Raw genomic sequence first — 17,335 nt, 5'->3', positions numbered from 1 at the left:
GCTTCTGCAAATTGTTAATAGCTTACCAGAGAGGTTGGAGATTATGGAGATCACAAGCGTTCTTCTCTTTATCATTTATTTTATTTATTTTTAATTGTGAATAAAATAAGTAGATAATTTATTTTTTGACACAATAATTTCTTTCATGATCTTTAATACGAATTACTTTGATTTTTGCCAATTGTTATATTTTCATTCCGTTTAAGGGTAAGTTCTGAATTTTACGGGAGCTTCTTCAAAGTCCAGTTCTGGATTTGTGAACAAAGCTTGCGCAAAGATGGCGGCTGTGGACATCGGAAACTCGGAAACTTGCAAGGCCGAGCTGGGAGAAGACAGTGCCGTGGTTTTCCCTGCAATCGACTTTGACGGCAGATGTCAACGCCTAACAGGTCTTTTAGACTTTCCAGAGACAAAAGCGATCCAGTGACGGAGCTCGTTCACCTCGGGTTATAGCCACAATGTTCGATTTCCTTGGAACAATGACAAAGGAGCTTGTCAAGCCGCTCTTCTCTCCGCGTACTGGATCGTCGATCGAGGGAAGGAGCTGTTTTTTCTGAGGAAAAACGTGAGTTCTCCAGAGTATCCACTAAAACCAGCGATGGAGCATTACAACTGCGTGATTGACATGCTCGGACGAGCAAACCGGCTGGAGGATGCCTTTCTCTCGGCAAAAACAATACCGTGGCGTGAGAGATCTGGTCGACGCTGCTGGATCCCAGTAGAAAGTGGGGAATTTGCAAGTGGGAAGTGCCGCTTTCCAACCCATCAAAGAAATGGACAAGCGAAACAGCGCCAGCTACGTGCTCATGGCCGAAACTTTGAAAAGTTGTGAAAAGAGTTTCTTCGGCAAAGTTTGGGAACTTCCGTACGACAAAGTTTAAAGTTTGATCGGTTGTTGGGGTCACGAAATCGAGAGCTGGCCCAACCGTGCTTGGTGGACTCGCGATTTAGTCGACACATTTGAGCAAAAGAAAGTGTCAAGGCCTTTTTTTCACGCTATCATCCTGGCTGATGTCGATTTTGACATCGCTAACACGATTAAACATTCCAATCGCGTATGAAACCACAGCCAACTCACAGCTGTATCGCTTTGATTCTTCGTTTTTCTTTTGTTTTGGTCGAGTCAATATAAGTGGTACTCTTCTCGCCGGGAGAGAAAGAACGCCAGAGAAAAAATGGAGGTTTTGATTCAAGGATTGGTTTCGATTTGCTCGCCGGATCATGATCCGAAGAGGTTGCAAAGAAGAAAGCTGCGAAGGAGGGGCCAAATCAAGGCTGCAATCGTTGGCGACGTGATTTTTTCTCTCGTCTCTCTCTTCACCGAGATCAAATGCAAGCTCCAAAGTTCTGTGAGCTAAAGTCTAGCTAGCTTCTTTCTATTCTTTTCTTCAATCGCTCACTCAAGAGCAAAGCTCGACTTGAGCGAGAGATGATCCTGTCCACAAAATGGTTTTTACATTCACAAAACACGAAGTTCATATCAAGTTTTCTTTGTTCTTCACAAGCCCGGGTTTTATTTGCACCGAGCTCTCGACTCGTCCATCGCTGTTGCTGCTTACGACATAGCCAGTGCCGGAGTAGCCACTAAAAGGTCGTCCTCTTCGTCCAGCACAAGCGGCCTCCTCATCTTGTCTTGAATGGAAGTAATAAGCGACAGGATTTCGAGGTTGGCAGTAGACTCGGCCATCTTTTCGAGAGCAGCACCTCCTTCTCGCCTGTGAAGCACCTTGATCGCTAAATCTGTCCAAGAACAAGTAGCGCATTTGAGAGAGAGACCAAGGAAAAGTGTGAAAAGTACCGCATTGAGCAAGGGCGTTCATTGCTTTGAGAGCAGCGATGCGTGTTTTGTCATCGGTGGCCGACTCAAGCATTTCCAGGAGCAATCCGATGGCTCCGTATTTCACTGCTGCCTGCTTCCTTCCATCTAAGAAAGAAGCAAACACGCATGAATGTCAAGAGCTTGAATTTACAAGCGAGAACTTACCGGTAAGAGTGAGATAAATCAATCTGGAAGCACCACTTCGCTGGAAGAAGGGATCTTTCACTTTGAGCAAGAGCACCGGATGTTTCACAGTACCCTCGGCTAGAAAAACAAAGTTCCCGTTCGTTAAGAAGCTATGGAAGAACAACGCAAGTTTTTTTCACATACCAATTATTGGAATAGCGTTCATGCTCATGTATCCAAGAAAAGCCGCGGTCACAGAAACACGAAGCCATCCAGGCCTGGCGTTTGTTTCTCCAAATTCGTTCACTGGAGGAGGCTTAAACTCCGACGCTGTTGGAAAAGAGAAAATCCCCTCGATTATTCCAAGAGAAGAAAAAATGTAGGACGCTTACCAAGCTTGGGAACTGGAATCTTCGCTATGAGATTTCTATGCCAGCCCTGTCCCAGAAATTTAGGCGCTTCACTAGAGCTGGGTAAATCTCTACCTGGATCGCAGCTCCAAGCCGACAAATCGATCTCACAGCAGCCATGGCCCTCCCCCCTCCGCGCAAAAACCCTAGAGGGAGGAAATTTTTCTATTTTGTGCAAGATCGCAGCCGTTGGATAGCTACCAGTTGTGAGCCGTTGGATTGGCTAAAACATTCTCAGGGTTTAGACGATGCCCTAGTTCTAGGAAGTGCTGCTGCTGCGCTATGGCGGCAGGCGCGTCTCACAGGCTCCAGCTCCGCCGGGCGATTCGCGAGCTCCGCGACAGGGGACTCTACACAGCCGCGAAATGGTGCGTGTTCTAGCTCTCGATTCTCGATGTTTTTCCATTTTCTCGCGATCGCGTTTTCTTTGAGCGCTCGCTGCTGTGTTCTTCGCTATTGAACTAGCTCTGTTTAGCGGGCGTGAATAGGGCTGCCGAGCAACTGGTCGGGCTTCCGGAGGATCGTGAGAATGTAGGTCCAGCGCCAGTGCCCGACGAGGCGGAGGGCGGCGATGGAGACGTGTTTCTACTCGCAAAGGCATTCTTTGATATGCGGGAGTATCGAAGAGCAGCACACGCTTTGAGGGGTGCTACTGGCAAGAAATCTTTTTTTCTAAGGTGTTACGCGACTTACCTGGTAAGCTAGCTCCATTTTTTCGTTCTAGTAGAAAAACTCTAGTACGACTAGACTTTCTTCATTTTTGGTCTAGCGAGACTTAGTCGCTTTCATCTTTGCTTCTTCGATTTCAGGCCGGGGAGAAAAGGAAAGAAGAGGAGATTATTGAGCTGGGTGGTCCTTTGGGAAGGAGTGATGCTGTAAATCCCGAGCTAGCCGGATTAGAACAGGAGCTGACATCACACAGTGAAAAAGGAACTCTTGATGCGTTTGGAAACTATCTCTACGGGGTGGTCCTCCATGAAAGGGACCGAAAGTCGGAGGCTCGGGCCGTTCTCTGTGCATCCGTCAACACATATCCTTGGAACTGGAGCGCATGGCTGGAGCTCCAAGCTCTCTGCACAGACCCAGAGATCCTACCAACGTTGCGACTCGAGGACCACTGGATGCGTGACTTCTTCATAGCCAGCGTCTACTTGGATCTCCAGAAGAACTCCGAAGGCCTGGCGTGCTACCGCTCGCTCCACGCGATGTTTCCAGTCAGTGACTACGTTCTCGCGCAGACAGCCACAGCACACTACAACCTCCGAGAGTTTGACGAAGCCGAGGGGCTGTTCGAGGAACTCCTCCGGACGGACCCGTATCGCATCGAAGGCATGGACATGTACTCCAACATTCTCTACGTCAAAGAGTGCTTCGCAGCTCTGAGCCATCTTGCTCACAAGGCGGTGCTGACGGACAAGTATCGGCCTGAGACGTGCTGCATCATCGGGAACTACTACAGCTTGAAAGCCCAGCACGAGAAGGCGGTGCTCTACTTCAAGAGAGCTCTCAAGCTCAACCGGAAGTACTTATCAGCATGGACTCTCATGGGTCACGAGTACGTGGAAATGAAGAACACTCCGGCAGCCATCGACGCGTACCGCAGAGCTGTGGATATCAATCCCAGAGACTACCGCGCGTGGTATGGCCTGGGACAAACTTACGAGCTTCTCATCATGCCGTTCTACGCGCTCTACTACTACCGGCGTGCCGCGCAGCTCCGTCCTCATGACGCTCGGATGTGGTGTGCCATGGGACAGTGCTACGAGAACGAGCAGCTCCAGATGTTTGATGCCGCTATCCGGTGCTACCGCCGGGCCGTGAACAACAACGATCGCGAAGGCATAGCGCTCAACAAGCTTGCGAAGCTGCACAGCCAGCTTGGACAGGCGGACCAGGCCTCTTACTACTACAAGAAAAATCTCGAGAGGCTCGAGGCGGATCAAAGTGAAGGACAGGACGTGGTGGATGCGTTGCTCTTCCTGGCGACGCACTCCAAGAACCAGGGATTTCTAGACGACAGTGAGATGTACTGTATGAGACTCCTCGACTATGGCGGCCCGGTAAGTTCTCTCTTTGATACTTCTTCGTGTTGGTTCTAAGAGGAAGTTCTCGTTCTCCACAGGCTAAAGAGGAGGCCAAAGCTCTACTCCGGGAGATAAGAAGCGTCCAGCAGCATGCTTCGGTGCTACCATCGATGGATTTAGAGCAATTCACTCCATGAAAAGTACGTGTGATTGTTCAAGCCGTGACTAACATTCTCCTCAATTTTTTTCTAAATGGCCGAGGCTCGCCAGAAGGAACTCTTTTGTTGTAATACCAAAACCAGAAACACCATAAATGTAGGAAGATGAGATCCGACGGTGGTGCAAAGCCCACGCTCGCTGCTTGGGGCGGTTGGATGGCCTCGGATTAGCGGCAGCGATACTTACATTACGGTCGTTTGCGACGTCTTACCGCATATGCCCTTTGCCCGCGTGTGGTGATGCACGCCGTTGGATGGCGGGGCCTGGACGGCCTGGATTAGTTGGGGTTTCCGATGTATATTTAACAGGCCTCACAAGTTGCCCTGTTGTTGCGAATCCGCCAGGAAAGAAGGGAAAGCGGTGTGCGCGCGCCATCGCGAGCTGGGTCAGATCTGAGCTGCGGCGCTTTCGATCCACGACCTAAGGGACTGCTCCAGCCAGGGCGCCGCGAGATCCACAGGTCTTTTGCAGGGATTTCGGGGATTTTGGGGAGCTTGGAGCTGAGAAGAAGGCGGCAGCGGCAGCTATGAATCCCGAGTAGTAAGCGCACTCTTTCCATCCCCGGCGCTGCTGTTTTTTAGGGTTTAGATTCTGCAGTCATTGACCTCTCTCCTCCCTGGCGCCTGGCCTTTGCAGTGACTACCTCTTCAAACTCTTGCTAATTGGCGACTCCGGCGTGGGAAAATCGTGCCTGTTGCTGCGATTCGCGGTAAGCGGCTCTACATTTTGCATGCTGTGATTGAGATGAATTGATGAATTTTCTTGTTCTTTTGCTTGTTTGTAGGACGATTCTTACCTTGAGAGCTACATCAGCACTATCGGGGTGGATTTTGTAAGTATCACGCATTCGCTAGCCGTGCCAATCCTCTCGCTGACGGCTTGGCTTCCTTGCTACAGAAAATTCGCACAGTGGAGCTGGAAGGAAAGACCATCAAGCTCCAAATTGTAAGACAGTTGGAAAGGTTTTGTATAGTTCTAACTATTTCTTTTTCAATTGCGAACAACAGTGGGACACTGCTGGGCAAGAGCGCTTCCGGACCATCACCAGCAGTTACTATCGTGGCGCTCACGGGATAATCGTAAGCTGGCCTACAGTTTTTCCACACGATGGTAATTCCCTGACACGTTTGCTCGTTCGCGCAGGTCGTGTACGACGTGACCGACCAGGAAAGCTTTAACAACGTCAAGCAGTGGCTGAACGAGATCGATCGCTACGCGAGCGAGAATGTGAACAAGCTCCTCGTCGGTAACAAGGCCGATCTCACGGCCAAGAAGGTCGTCGACACCCAGACTGCCAAGGCAAGTTGTTTATTTTCTTCTGCTTTTCTATTCTTCCTTTTGCAAGACAAGATCTTAAAAGGCTTCTACTTCCAGGCTTTTGCAGACGAGATAGGAATCCCGTTCCTAGAAACCAGTGCCAAGAATGCGACCAACGTAGAGCAGGCATTCATGACCATGGCTGCGGAGATCAAGAACAGGTATGTAGAAAAGATCAAAGGGATCACGATCTAAGCGGAAGAATTCGTGATTGTTTCCAGGATGGCGAGCCAACCGGCGATGAACAGCAACAAGCCCAACAACGTCAGTCTCAACAAGGGGCAACCTCTCAACCAGAAGGGTGGCTGCTGCTAGGGAGGAAAAAATTTGCAACGAAGGAGAAAAGAAGGGAAAATTTACGTAGATTCGATGATCGGTGTCACATTTGTTGTTTCATTTTTTCTTTTTTCTTCCTCTCCTCCAGTGAATATTTTTTAGTACTTTTTTACCCTCTGTGCTTGACGATGACGGAATATACTTGACGGTTTTTCATGCCGAAACGAAAATTTGGTGGTTGGCCATTGTTCGCGATATGAGATGGAGGAATTGCGAGAGGAAGATAATGGACAGAAGCTCCTGGGTGATGATTCTATCACAGCGAGCACGCAGAGAACGATGATGGAAAGCTCGTGGTATGAATTCGTTGATCATCAAACTTCCTCCTCGATGGCGATGGATTCAAGCAAGGCAAAGGTCTTCTACAAGACCAAGCTGTGCAGTAAGTTCATAGCTGGGAGCTGCCCCTTCGAGGCGAGGTGTAACTTTGCTCACGGAGTGGAGGAGCTTCGCAGGCCAGCGGCTGATCTCGTCGCCGCAGGACCATCGTTTCCACTCGATCCAGCTGCTCAGAGCTTCAAGACCCGGCCCTGTAAGTTCTTCCGAGAAGGAAGCTGCCCCTACGCTGATCGCTGCACGTTTCTCCACGACGAGGCACCGTCGTCGTCATGTAGCAGCATCGATCACAGCTCCATCCGGCCACCGAACTGGAAGACCCGGATTTGCAACCAGTGGGAGAGCTCCGGCCGCTGCTCCTTCGGTGGTAAGTGCCACTTTGCTCATGGAGCTGGCGGTAAGTTGTTCTCTTTCCTCGCTTTCGTTGCTAAGTTCTTCCTTTGTTCTCCAGAGCTCCAAAAGGCTGATAACTTCCAGCACAAGCAGCTGGCCGAGGCTGCGATTTATGACTGTGGTTTTGCCTGGAGCTCCATCGATTCGTATGACTGGACGCCACAAGGCGATCAGCAGCTGGATTTCTACACACAGCAAAGTCAGTACTCGACTGATTGTCCATTCCAGTTTCCATACCTGAGGCCACAGTTATATGGCTATGGAGTTTATCCTGCTCTCCAAAATGGTTTCGTCGGGAATGGGAGTAGCTTCCAGGAACAGGACGATGGTCGTCGCTATGGAGACTTATAAACACTTAGAAAGCTTCCCGTTGTTTGCCATTGAAAGAACTGAAAAAGGAAAAACAAAACAGGACCTGGAAGTTCTTTGCTGTGATTGAGCTTGAACATTTCCATGAAGTTGGCCAGAGAAACGCTCTCCTTTCCTTTCAGGGGTAGTAATCTCTCCAGCGGTAGTAGTAAGAGCGTCGCTCCTTTGGCTTCATGAACTTGTTCCACTGGGAAGAACAAAAGAAAACAAGAAAATGAGAGATTTGAGAGAAGCACAAGAGGTCTTACCTTGAATTCGTAGCGCTCGCCCTTCTGCATTGCTTTCCTCCACTGGTGATGCTCGGCGCACATCGCGATGTCGTGAAAGCTGCGAAACGAATGAATCTGGAATGGAGAGAAGACGAAATGGCCACTCACTTGTACAGGAAATGCGACTGCTCCCAGTAGTATGGGAAGAACCAAGTGTAGACCGTGAATCCCACCGATGCCATGAAGATGTTCTCGAAATTCTCCTTCCCGGAATGCGGGACGCCAGGATCGCCGCGATACGCTGGACCGAAAATCTTATCCATCGCTCGAGCGCTCGCAAAGAACCCTAGAGCTCACTAGGGTTTATCCAAACATCTCCATAGCTTGGAAGGGAATTTTGGCCACCCGGCCCAGTGGCGTACGGCACATTTCCAACACGTGTACGCCAGTCCAGACTCCAGTGTCATGACGGCCGCCCGTCAGCACGTCAGAGGCCTCGACGGGCACATTGACGGGCGCCCTGCCGGGGATAATTCTCGGCCGCCTGAAAGTTCTTCTCTCCGCCAAAGCGATCGTGGAAATTTGGGAGCCACGAGCGGTGCGTATGCCGCTGCCCTGATCCTGCGCGATTTCTTTAAGCTCTCGCAATCCAGGCGAGGATTGGCGCAGGAGGAGCTCGCAAACAGGTAACGATCGTCTTGTTTTTTGGCCTCGATCGCCCCCGCGATGATCCTGGAGAGGATTCTCCCCTTCCCCTAGCGATATTACGGATTCTTTTCTCGGTTCTGGCGCTCGCGCGATGGATTCCTCCCAGTTTTTGGTCCTTTCTCCTCTAGGGTCGTCTTTGCCGCTTGAATAGTGCTGCGATGGCTGAATCTCTCCTCCTGGCTTCGCAGGGAATGCGATTGGAGGAAGAATGTATCAAAAGCCCGAAGCCGATGAGACTCTAGCTCCATCCAAGGAGGCATCTTTCATGGACCGGATGTATATGAAGATCGAGGCCATTTGCGTGGAGGCTGACAAGAACCCTTCGCTCCTTTTCCAGGTGAGAGGATTTTTCTCAAAGAGATAGGCTCTAGAGTAGTGGAGCTAGAGCTTTTTTTTTTCTTTCTTTCTTTCTCTCTCTTTCTAAGTCTAAGCGTTTGTTTCCAAGTCTAAGCTCCAAGCTCTGTTATGTTTTGCGATTCCAGGAGGCTGGGAAGTACTTCGAGACCCAGGTATCGACGGCTGGAGCAACCATGAGAAAGGTGTGCTCGGAGCTCATTCGTGACTTGCTTCCAGCCGAGGACGAGTGCAAGCACGTCGACAAGTGCCAGTGTAGATGCGAGGCGAGCAAGAAAAAAGCCGCTGTCAAGCAAGAGGATTCGCAAACACAGGCAGAAACAGGGGGAGTTTCGCAAGGTACGGAAAGCTTTCCAAGTTTTTTGGATTACTAGCTTGTGTGGCTAAATGGATTTGCTTTGTCAGGAGGTGATGCTCAGCTCCATCAAACGCATGGTCCCGAGATTGAAGAGCCCGAGATCGAAGAGCTCGCGGAGACCCAAGCCCAAACAACTTCTTCCGGATCACAGGTTCTCCAATCATTTGCTTCTCGTGTTTTTCATGTTTTCGATTGCTCCCAGGCCGAGGAGAGCGATACCGTGGTGGAAGCCGGCGACCAAGTTGCTCAGTGGTACATCACGGACGAGTACAAGAAAAGCTCTGGCATCGTGGAAAACTGGGACAGCAGCGCTACCGCCGTGACAAATCCCAAGGAAGAATCAGACTCGGAGTGGGAGATTTTATAGACAACGCCAAAACCAGCAAAAAAGAATGGAGGAGCGCTCTCGCTCTCTCGATCGATCCATTCCATCGCGGAAGAAAAATAAGAGAGACCACAGTGGTACGTTTTAGTAGCGAGCGGAGAAAGGAAGAACACGGCCTTGTTCTTGCGCAATCAATTACTTACACAGGGAAATAACGTGGTGGGGGAATATCCCATGGAATCGTCTTTATCAAGAAATGGAAGCAGAGTCTTAGGGCTCAGGGGTTCTCTTATTGGGGTATCTGGAGCGGGATTTTGGAGAGAATGTGAGCGCGCTCCTCGATTCGGCGGGAGAAGGAAGAGCTGTGGATCTCGCGGCGGCGGCGGCGGCGGCGATTCTTGGCGGAGATGGGCAACAATCTCGAGAAGGTATTCCGGGACGACGAGTATGAGGTGACGCTGCGCATCAAGAAGGTGGATCACGGCGGCCGCGGGCAGCAGGCGAATGGCGCCGCGAATGGGAATGCCGAGCAGACGCCCGCCGCGGAGGCAATGCCCAAGTACGCGGTGCCCAACGGCGACAGCAGGGCGCGCAAGAGCGCCGACGACCGGTCGATGCGAGCGCGCAAGATTTTGAAGGTGGGGGCGCTGGACGAGGCGAATTCGAGCGATAGCGAGCAGCAGCAGCCGCTGGAGGAAGGGGCGACGCCGCGGACGGGGCGCTACGCTGGGAGGAAGACTTCGTGTATGAAGTGGAGTAACTCCGGCCTGGACATGAGCGTGCTAAAGTCACACCTTTCTCCAAATTTCCATGTGGTAAGTCCTTCTTCCCTTTTGTGTTCTTGAGCTAGTTTCTTCCTTTTTCTTCTTGCTTCCTGCTTTGTTCCCCTGTGTGGTTTGTTTTTCTTCCTTTTCCCTTTCTGTGCTTTTTTTTTTCCTTCTTGCTGATATTTGTTCTTGATTCGAGGCTTGGAGCTTTCTCTAGTTTTAGCCTGTCCATCCATCCATGTCCGACTTGGAGTTTGCTCGAGCCTTCTTTCTCTCTGTGCTTGATTCGAAGCTTAGAGCTTTCTCTACCATCCATCCATGTCTGACTTGCTTGCTCTCGCAGACTGTGCCGCCAGAGTTCGTTGCGATGCACGGGAGCTTCTTCGACATCTCAAACGGCGTGCAGGGCAAGTCCCTAGAGATCGAGGAGATCACCAAGACGAGGTTCAAGTTTAAGAAGCAGCACTGGGCCCAGATCGTCCACGAGCACAATCTCCAGCTCAACGACACTGTGCACTTCGAGATGGAGGGCAAGTCCAAGCTCCGGATCGAAAAGGGTCACTCGCTCGCGCAGTACACTCCAGCGGAGCCATCAGCGTCTCCACCTCCCTACCCAAACACAGGTCCGTGTGCTCTCTTTGTCTTGTGCTCGGATCTGTTTGTCTGGTTTGCTCGGATCTGTTTGTTTGGTTTGCTCAGATCTCTTGTCTGGCTTGCTCGGATCTCTTGTCTGGTTTGCTGGATCTCTTGCTTCTCTCAGGTGTTCTAGAGCTAATGTTCTTGGCATTCCAGGACCTGGCGGCGCTGAGCTCTACTCGCCGGGAGTAACAGGTTTTGTACTTCGCTCTTGACTCACACGCTTGTTGCTAGCTCAGTTTCATGTCCAGATTCGGCAGGAGCAGCAACATCGGGAGCAGCAACACCAGCAGCAGCAGGAGTAGCAACAGCAACAGCAGCAGCAGCAGCAGCAGCAGCAGCCGGGCCTGAATCTTCCCCAGCAGAAGGCGTCGCGGCTTAAGATTAATTTCCGGTCATCTTGGTACTTTTTTTTCTTCGTTCTTCGTTTCCTTTTCATCTCTGGAGACACTGTTCCTACAGAAAATCACTTTCTTTGTAACCGAGGGCTCCATAGAGCATTGGTTTGTTGTATTGTTAAACTTCAAACATTATATAAGTGTTTGTATGAGGGACAAGTTGTGTGAGGGGTGGTTTTTAGGGTTCTTGGTGAGGTAGACGCATTGGTTTTTTCAACTAGGCTTTTTAGGTGGAGTTTGTATGGGAAATAGTCTCGATCGGGCGCTCGGCGCGGAGGAAGAGCTAGAGGTGAAAGCAAGCGTTGTGATTCGGAGGAAGAGCTTGACGAAGAAAGATGGAGGAGGCGAGCATGGCTGGAATTTGCGAGTGAAGAGTGTGGGCGACGGTGGTGGCGATCCCGACGCGAGCTATCGCCATCTCCAAGCGCAGCATCGAGAGGTAGACGAGGGAGAGGACCCGGAGGAAGAAAAAGAGGGCGACGATGACGAGGAGGGTGATGGCGATTACGATGATCGCCATAGCCAGCACGAGCAGCTGGAGCTTCTCCAAAGCTTTCGCCCGGGGGGAGACGAGGAGGAGGAGGAGTACGAGGAAGAGGAAGAGGCGGAGAAGGAAAAAGCTCCGAGGAGGAAGAGGCGGAGGAGCGGCGGCGGCGGTGCCAAGAACCGGGCGGCGGCGAGCTTGGACTCCAGCTCCAAAGTCTCGGGAGATGACAACAGTGCGTCGCCGCCAGCCAGGAAACGCGCAAAGGGGAATGGCAGGCCGTCGAGCGTGACGATCTGCAGCGACACGGACAAGCCCAGCATCGACATCAAGATCACCAGGTCGCATTTGTCGCCCAGCTTCACTCTGGTATCGATCTTCCCCTGGGATTCTATGATCTTTCTCCTCCAACCTTGGCTTCTCTGTGATTGCTTGTGTGCTCTAGAACTTGCCCCCAGGATTCGTGCGCGCGCACATCAACATCGGGATGCAGTACCGCGTGATCAATGGCGGGAGCTGCCAATCGCTGAGCGTGCACAGCTCCGGGAGGAGATTCATGGTGAAGCGCCATGAATGGAGGCAGTTTGTGGAGGATCAGGAGCTCGAGACTGGCGATCTCGTGCATCTGGAGGTGTTTGGAGGCAATCGCGTGATCAAGATGGAGGTTTTCAAGAGCAGTGGCACCAGCAAAGCTATCCTCTTCGACGAGGATCCAGGTTAGCACGATGAAAAGCCGCTAAGTTAGAAGATCTTTGATTCATTCTTTGTGAGTTTTTCTAGATCATGTGGATTCGGAGGAAGGGGAGCTGGAAGAACTGATCTTTGCAAGTGCAAGAAATGATAGCATTATGGTACCAATCCCAGTTGATTGATTGGTAAACCTATAAACCTTTGTATACTTTTTCTCCTTACGTTTTAAAAGGGATTTAATGCGAGCGTGTAAAGTTGTCTTAAAGGTTTAGGGCTCGCGATGGAAATTTTAATGCCAGCGTGTAATACTTTTTTAAAGGTTTAGGGTTCTTGCCAGCTATGGCGAGCGCGGGCGACGCAGCGCAGGGCATCCTCGCGGCGCTGGACAGCGGCATGAACCGGGCGTGGCGGGAGGAGGACGCGGCCTGGCGGGCGCACATTCACGAGGCGCGATCGCAGGATGTGGAGTGGATGCGTGTGGAGCGCCGAGTGAGGAAGGACGACGCCGAATTGCGCGCGAGCAAGCGATGGTGAGGGTCTAGAGCAAGGGATTTCTTGCAGTGATGGATCGATCGCAGGTGGAGGCAGGAGAATCTGGAGTATAGGAATTTGGAGAATGCGCGCTGCCTTTGGCTAAGGCAGGCTTCTCGACTTGTTTTTCTTGTTCTTTTGGTCTAAAACTTCTTTCCTTTGGCAGATTTGTGGAGAGGAATCGGCGAGATGTGGAAGAGAAATCGGAGCTTCTCAAGGCAGTGTCAAACTTGTCAGCGCTCTTTGCAGGCTTCGCTATTGTCACGCTTACGCAGTTCCAACCACAAATGAAGTTTTCAAAGGTTGATTGTTTCGAAGTTACTTTTCTTCGCGGTTCATGGACTCATTGTTTCTCGCAGTAGGCCTTGTTTGGAGTGTATGGAGTCCTCACGGCTGTTGTGGTGAGATTTCCTAATCTACCTAAAATTCAGCTCACTCTTTTCTTACAGGAAGGGTTGATGATCATGTCAATGGTTACCTGCACGCTTATTCTAGGAAGCATTCTCAAGATTGGCAGAACTTATGTCAACGAAGAAGCCGAGGAGGAATTCATCTTTAACTGCTTAGACTTTTGCCGAAACTACAATCCAGGTGATCATCCTCCTGCGCCCAGGAGAACTCTGGAAGCCTTTTGGTATTGCAGGTAGATTTTTCGTTCTTTTTTCCTTGTTTTCCTTCTGTCGTAAGTACACTCTTTCATGATCTTGCTGTCCACGCAGATGTGAGACTACCTGGCAGCAAGCTTTCCATTCCTTTTCTTTCGGTAAGCCGTACAAAACAGTTGCCAAATCCTGGAGCTCAGCTTTTCTTTCTTTTGCCGCAGGTGTTTCTCTCTTCCTCCTGAGCATGATCGTCATCGGATGGATAAAGTACTCTGGAGAATCCCAAGTCACAGCGATACTATTCATCTCCCTCTGTGCGATCGCCATCGTCTTGTGGTACTTTAAAAAAACTTTCTCATTCAAGCTCGTGCCTTTTCACAAACACCTTCTTCTTCCCGCAGGTTCATAGTACAGTACGCATGGGGAGAATACTTTAGAAGGCGAAAAATCACGCATGCCTCTTACAACACTTCCTCCGAGGAAAAGGGCCTTCCTTACGCGTGGTATCTCGCACCGATTTTCGATGAGAGCCAGGCAACTATGGCATGATCTTACTGAGGAAGCATGTAAAGTCTGGTAAAAAAAATGTGTGTTTTTTTGTACAAAAGAATGTAAGTACATGGAAGCTCTCAAAACTGGCCACAGTCGGCAACTATGGCATGATCTTACTGAGGAAGCATGTAAAGTCTGGTAAAAAAAAATGTGTGTTTTTTTGTACAAAAGAATGTAAGTACATGGAAGCTCTCAAAACTGGCCACAGTCGGCTGGAGTGGTGGGAAATCTTTTGCTATCGGTGCAGTAGTCGTAGATCATGTAGTTGTCCTTGACCCACTTGAGCTTGCTCTTGGTCTCCTTGTCGGTACGCTGGAATGCCTTTTGCTCCCACCAGTTGCCCCTGGGAGCGCTGCACGACTCCACACCCCCGGCGCAAGCATCCACGCTGAATCCCTTGTACGCCGCCACGAATGGAGCGTGATCCCAGTTGATCTTCTCCAGTCCGCCGCGAGTAGCCCAGTCGTCTCCGTTCCACAGGCTCGAGTAGATCCCCATTGGCTGGCTCTTCGGGAATGGGATCCCAATGGCTTCGTTGTTCTTGTGGACACGCAGAGGGACATCGTCCACGTAGAATCTGAGGGACCAAAACCACAGCTTCAGCAATGATCGATCGATATAAACTAGTGGCTATGGAGGGCTCACTTACATGATCTGCTGCTTGTTCCAGAGGAAGGAGTAGCTGTGGAAGTCCTGAGTGGGGTCGAACCAGAGGTAGTGTCGCTGCTCCCGGTTTCCAACGCCATTGGCGAAAACGTTGGTCTGGACGATGTATGGCTGCCCGGAAACGTTCCCCAAGAACTCAAAGTCGATCTCGTCGTGCTTGTCGGTCTCGGAGGACATGTAGAATGCCGTCACCGTTCCAGCAGAGTCTTTGGGAACCAGCTTGATCTTCATGCTGACATGACCGAACAAGTATTTGCTGCGGGACCCAAATCCAGCACCTATCATGCAACAGGACTTGATCAGCAAAGAGAAGCTTTGAAAGAAAGAGAGATTGTTACCTGATGCCTTGTCGAGAACAAGCTGCATTTCGGTGCCACCGTTGAGGGCTCGCGTATGATCGTTGGCCCATCGGACATAGTAGTTCTGAGAGAAAGAAACATCTGACTTTGGTGGGAGACGAGCAGAGAGCGCAAGCTCGACCAACAACAGCAATGCAATGACTTTGAGAGCACCCATTGCTCGATCGGAAGTCCTGGCAAGAACAGAAGACTTGTATGATCAGAGGCTTGGATGGATGAAACTTCGAAGACTGGTAGCAGACGGGATGGAGTTTGCAATGGTTGACACTGGGGTGGTGATGGAGATTTATAGGATGTAGCCATTGCCGCGGAATAAGCGCGTGATCGGGAGAAGAATGAGTTGGAGGCTTACTAAGATCCAGCTCAAGAGAGAGTAAGGTCACCATATGTTGTTGGTATGGGAGGAAGCTTCTGCGCGAGCGAGGCTCCAATGGCAAGAGAGGATTGGCTGTGTGGCAAAAAGTTTCTCGTGAGAAAAACTGAGCTCGTTGCCCATCTGTAATCCAACACAGCAAGACGAAAATCAAAACCAATAAACGTGTTGATGTTGATCGTCTCTACCTCGTAAGTACCTCACTTTCAAGTAGTTTAGTTTTTCCGTGTCTGGCATTAACAGCTGTGGTGTTTTGTCCGTTGCCACTACCTAGCGACATGCCGCGGGAAGTATAATCTGTTGAAAGCACAGAAATAAAGAAACAGGCAAGGAGTGGTGAACCCAACAGATGGGAAAAAGAAACAGTGTTTTCACGTACGCGTTTCGTGGACGACATTAGTGGCAAGACGATTTAGTGAAGCGACTCAGCCTTGTTGTCAGAGCCGTTGCAATTTTCGCACCAACGAGTGCATTATTCTTCACGAGCTGGATATCTGTCAATTGTAGCAAAGAAAAACTACCAAACGAAGACTACCAAACAAAAGGATACTTGCAGCCAATGAATCGCCTCCAGTGAGCTCGTTGACGCGCTTGAGCAAGAATGGCGTCACAGAATTACCGGCAATACCTCTGCTCCTATAAAGAAAACACACGTAGGAATAGCGAGAGGTCACTGAGACGTACTCTGCTTCATGCAATGCCGATTGTATGGCCGATTCCACGTTCTTAGCTGCCGCTGCATGCTCTGCGGGTATTGGAACCCCGATCAAAATGCCTGAACTCAATCCAAACTTCGTGCTTGCCTCTGCAGTGTCAAGTTAGAATCGATAACCACGATGGCTAGAGCTTACCTATGATGTCTGCGCATTCCTCCACGCTGTCTGCTCGGCAAGGTGCTTTGCAGCCACTGTTAGGAGTAAAAAATGCTGGAAATTCATCAGTTGAGTAGCTAACAACCGTCACTCCTTGAGTTTCCTGCAAATTGTTTCATAGTAAAACACTCGTGCGCTATACGATGGTCTTACCAGGTACTCAAGTGTTCGTGGAATGTCAAGGATTGATTTTACCCCTGCACAAACCACCGCAACTGGAGTTTTACCCAGTTCTGTCAAGTCCGAGGACACGTCCATAGCTTAATAAAAACAAAGTTGAAGACACAAAAGTATGACATAAGAAAGAACATTGGGCTTACTTGACTCGCCCTGTCGATGAACTCCTCCAATACCTCCAGTTACGAACACTTTGATTCCCGCCTGGAACATAATCCATCAGAGACTCCTCTTTTTCCCAATGTAGAAACTACCTTTGAAGCGAAAAACATTGTTGCTGAAACAGTGGTTGCTCCGTTTCCTCGACGAGCAATCTGGGAAAGAAAAACACTAACTGTGGAGAACAAGTAAAAAAAGAGCTTACGACGTAAGGAATGTCGCGCCTAGCGGTCTTTGAAACCATGGTACCAAGCTTCGCAAGCCGTTCGAGCTCCGCCAAGCTCAAGCCTATCCATGCTGTGTTAGAGAACCAGAAAACGAAACAAAAGCATACCGATGCATGGGACACCGTCTAAGATGGCTATGGTTGCCGGCACGGCCCCGTTCGCTCTCACAATGGATTCCACCTCTTGAGCTGTATGGAAGTTTTGCGGGTAAGGCATTCCTGGCAAAGAGCAAGAAAATCACTCGAATGGAAGTCGGAAGAAATTAACAAGCGCGATACCATGCGATACAATGGTCGATTCCAGTGCAACCACACCGACGCCACTGGAAAGAGCCGATCGAACCTCAGGCGCGACACGAATCCCCAGATCGTCGAGATGTTCCAGCGGCGGCGAAGAAATATGCCTGGAAATCACAGAAATCCTGCACGCCATTGCCAATCGCTGCTGCTGCCGCCGCTCTGATCGCAAGAACCCTGGATTGCCGATCGCGAAGACGCTAGAAATGCGCGCCTAGATACTAAAGCCCTAAACCAAATAAG

At 50.3% G+C, this 17,335-nt stretch overlaps 11 protein-coding genes across 15 annotated transcripts; 7 read left to right on the top strand and 4 right to left on the bottom strand.

Annotated features, from left to right (window-relative positions):
- Positions 1-1,436: 1,436 nt before the first annotated feature.
- LOC9637444 lies at positions 1,437-2,541 on the bottom strand. The gene is made up of 6 exons (XM_002972724.2): positions 2,431-2,541; positions 2,338-2,383; positions 2,150-2,275; positions 1,985-2,083; positions 1,799-1,924; positions 1,437-1,740 (listed from the first exon to the last, which is right to left on the bottom strand). The coding sequence occupies exons 1-6, from the start codon at positions 2,473-2,475 to the stop codon at positions 1,556-1,558; spliced, it is 627 nt and encodes a 208-aa protein (XP_002972770.1). The 5' UTR covers positions 2,476-2,541; the 3' UTR covers positions 1,437-1,555.
- LOC9637443 (anaphase-promoting complex subunit 8) lies at positions 2,469-4,711 on the top strand. 2 transcript variants are annotated; one of them, XM_024677689.1, is made up of 4 exons: positions 2,469-2,723; positions 2,831-3,051; positions 3,165-4,415; positions 4,478-4,711. In XM_024677689.1, exons 1-4 carry the CDS (start codon positions 2,474-2,476, stop codon positions 4,574-4,576), a joined length of 1,821 nt encoding a protein of 606 aa, XP_024533457.1. In that variant the 5' UTR covers positions 2,469-2,473; the 3' UTR covers positions 4,577-4,711. The 2 variants fall into 2 exon arrangements, with proteins under 2 accessions (XP_024533457.1, XP_002972996.2); XM_002972950.2 differs by having other exon boundaries at positions 2,600-2,723; positions 2,844-3,051.
- A 200-nt stretch (positions 4,712-4,911) lies between these two features.
- On the top strand, positions 4,912-6,407 carry LOC9637442 (GTP-binding protein YPTM2). Its single transcript, XM_002972949.2, has 8 exons — positions 4,912-5,138; positions 5,235-5,307; positions 5,383-5,430; positions 5,496-5,543; positions 5,606-5,677; positions 5,742-5,897; positions 5,973-6,076; positions 6,137-6,407. The coding sequence occupies exons 1-8, from the start codon at positions 5,125-5,127 to the stop codon at positions 6,228-6,230; spliced, it is 609 nt and encodes a 202-aa protein (XP_002972995.1). The 5' UTR covers positions 4,912-5,124; the 3' UTR covers positions 6,231-6,407.
- Positions 6,408-6,429: 22 nt separating this feature from the next.
- LOC9637441 lies at positions 6,430-7,331 on the top strand. Its single transcript, XM_024677921.1, has one exon. It carries the CDS (start codon positions 6,453-6,455, stop codon positions 7,329-7,331), a length of 879 nt encoding a protein of 292 aa, XP_024533689.1. The 5' UTR covers positions 6,430-6,452.
- Positions 7,331-7,932, bottom strand: LOC112347207. Its single transcript, XM_024677699.1, has 3 exons — positions 7,727-7,932; positions 7,598-7,676; positions 7,331-7,536 (listed from the first exon to the last, which is right to left on the bottom strand). The coding sequence occupies exons 1-3, from the start codon at positions 7,879-7,881 to the stop codon at positions 7,468-7,470; spliced, it is 303 nt and encodes a 100-aa protein (XP_024533467.1). The 5' UTR covers positions 7,882-7,932; the 3' UTR covers positions 7,331-7,467.
- A 132-nt stretch (positions 7,933-8,064) lies between these two features.
- LOC9637440 lies at positions 8,065-9,552 on the top strand. Its single transcript, XM_024677697.1, has 5 exons — positions 8,065-8,244; positions 8,455-8,603; positions 8,749-8,959; positions 9,026-9,129; positions 9,181-9,552. The coding sequence occupies exons 2-5, from the start codon at positions 8,475-8,477 to the stop codon at positions 9,343-9,345; spliced, it is 609 nt and encodes a 202-aa protein (XP_024533465.1). The 5' UTR covers positions 8,065-8,244; positions 8,455-8,474; the 3' UTR covers positions 9,346-9,552.
- Positions 9,553-9,684: 132 nt separating this feature from the next.
- LOC112347204 lies at positions 9,685-11,260 on the top strand. Its single transcript, XM_024677695.1, has 4 exons — positions 9,685-10,118; positions 10,414-10,693; positions 10,863-10,901; positions 10,958-11,260. The coding sequence occupies exons 1-4, from the start codon at positions 9,711-9,713 to the stop codon at positions 11,086-11,088; spliced, it is 858 nt and encodes a 285-aa protein (XP_024533463.1). The 5' UTR covers positions 9,685-9,710; the 3' UTR covers positions 11,089-11,260.
- An 85-nt stretch (positions 11,261-11,345) lies between these two features.
- On the top strand, positions 11,346-12,528 carry LOC112347275 (ribosomal RNA processing protein 1 homolog). Its single transcript, XM_024677920.1, has 3 exons — positions 11,346-11,957; positions 12,034-12,304; positions 12,369-12,528. The coding sequence occupies exons 1-3, from the start codon at positions 11,346-11,348 to the stop codon at positions 12,458-12,460; spliced, it is 975 nt and encodes a 324-aa protein (XP_024533688.1). The 3' UTR covers positions 12,461-12,528.
- Positions 12,529-12,590: 62 nt separating this feature from the next.
- LOC9636777 lies at positions 12,591-14,046 on the top strand. Its single transcript, XM_024677692.1, has 8 exons — positions 12,591-12,808; positions 12,857-12,916; positions 12,976-13,111; positions 13,172-13,210; positions 13,259-13,452; positions 13,529-13,572; positions 13,633-13,747; positions 13,813-14,046. The coding sequence occupies exons 1-8, from the start codon at positions 12,618-12,620 to the stop codon at positions 13,958-13,960; spliced, it is 927 nt and encodes a 308-aa protein (XP_024533460.1). The 5' UTR covers positions 12,591-12,617; the 3' UTR covers positions 13,961-14,046.
- On the bottom strand, positions 13,986-15,215 carry LOC9636776 (probable xyloglucan endotransglucosylase/hydrolase protein 5). Of its 3 annotated transcripts, none has more exons than XM_024677694.1 (3): positions 14,613-15,159; positions 14,162-14,540; positions 13,986-14,046 (listed from the first exon to the last, which is right to left on the bottom strand). In XM_024677694.1, exons 1-3 carry the CDS (start codon positions 15,143-15,145, stop codon positions 14,041-14,043), a joined length of 918 nt encoding a protein of 305 aa, XP_024533462.1. In that variant the 5' UTR covers positions 15,146-15,159; the 3' UTR covers positions 13,986-14,040. The 3 variants fall into 3 exon arrangements, with proteins under 3 accessions (XP_024533462.1, XP_002972769.1, XP_024533461.1); XM_002972723.2 differs by lacking the exon at positions 13,986-14,046 and having other exon boundaries at positions 14,103-14,540; positions 14,613-14,907; positions 14,968-15,215; XM_024677693.1 differs by lacking the exon at positions 13,986-14,046 and having other exon boundaries at positions 14,103-14,540.
- Positions 15,160-17,321, bottom strand: LOC9636775 (pseudouridine-5'-phosphate glycosidase). Of its 2 annotated transcripts, XM_024677691.1 has the most exons (12): positions 17,075-17,318; positions 16,904-17,014; positions 16,775-16,857; positions 16,665-16,724; positions 16,554-16,614; positions 16,387-16,493; positions 16,213-16,336; positions 16,046-16,166; positions 15,912-15,997; positions 15,741-15,855; positions 15,550-15,658; positions 15,160-15,484 (listed from the first exon to the last, which is right to left on the bottom strand). In XM_024677691.1, exons 1-10 carry the CDS (start codon positions 17,226-17,228, stop codon positions 15,758-15,760), a joined length of 1,005 nt encoding a protein of 334 aa, XP_024533459.1. In that variant the 5' UTR covers positions 17,229-17,318; the 3' UTR covers positions 15,160-15,484; positions 15,550-15,658; positions 15,741-15,757. The 2 variants fall into 2 exon arrangements, with proteins under 2 accessions (XP_024533459.1, XP_024533458.1); XM_024677690.1 differs by lacking the exon at positions 15,160-15,484 and having other exon boundaries at positions 15,504-15,658; positions 15,912-16,166; positions 17,075-17,321.
- Between the last annotated feature and the right edge of the window lie 14 nt (positions 17,322-17,335).

This window comes from Selaginella moellendorffii, unplaced genomic scaffold (assembly GCF_000143415.4).
Source record: "Selaginella moellendorffii unplaced genomic scaffold, v1.0 SELMOscaffold_20, whole genome shotgun sequence".
NCBI classification, from domain to species: domain Eukaryota; kingdom Viridiplantae; phylum Streptophyta; class Lycopodiopsida; order Selaginellales; family Selaginellaceae; genus Selaginella; species Selaginella moellendorffii.
This window is presented reverse-complemented; position numbering and strand designations above follow the sequence as displayed.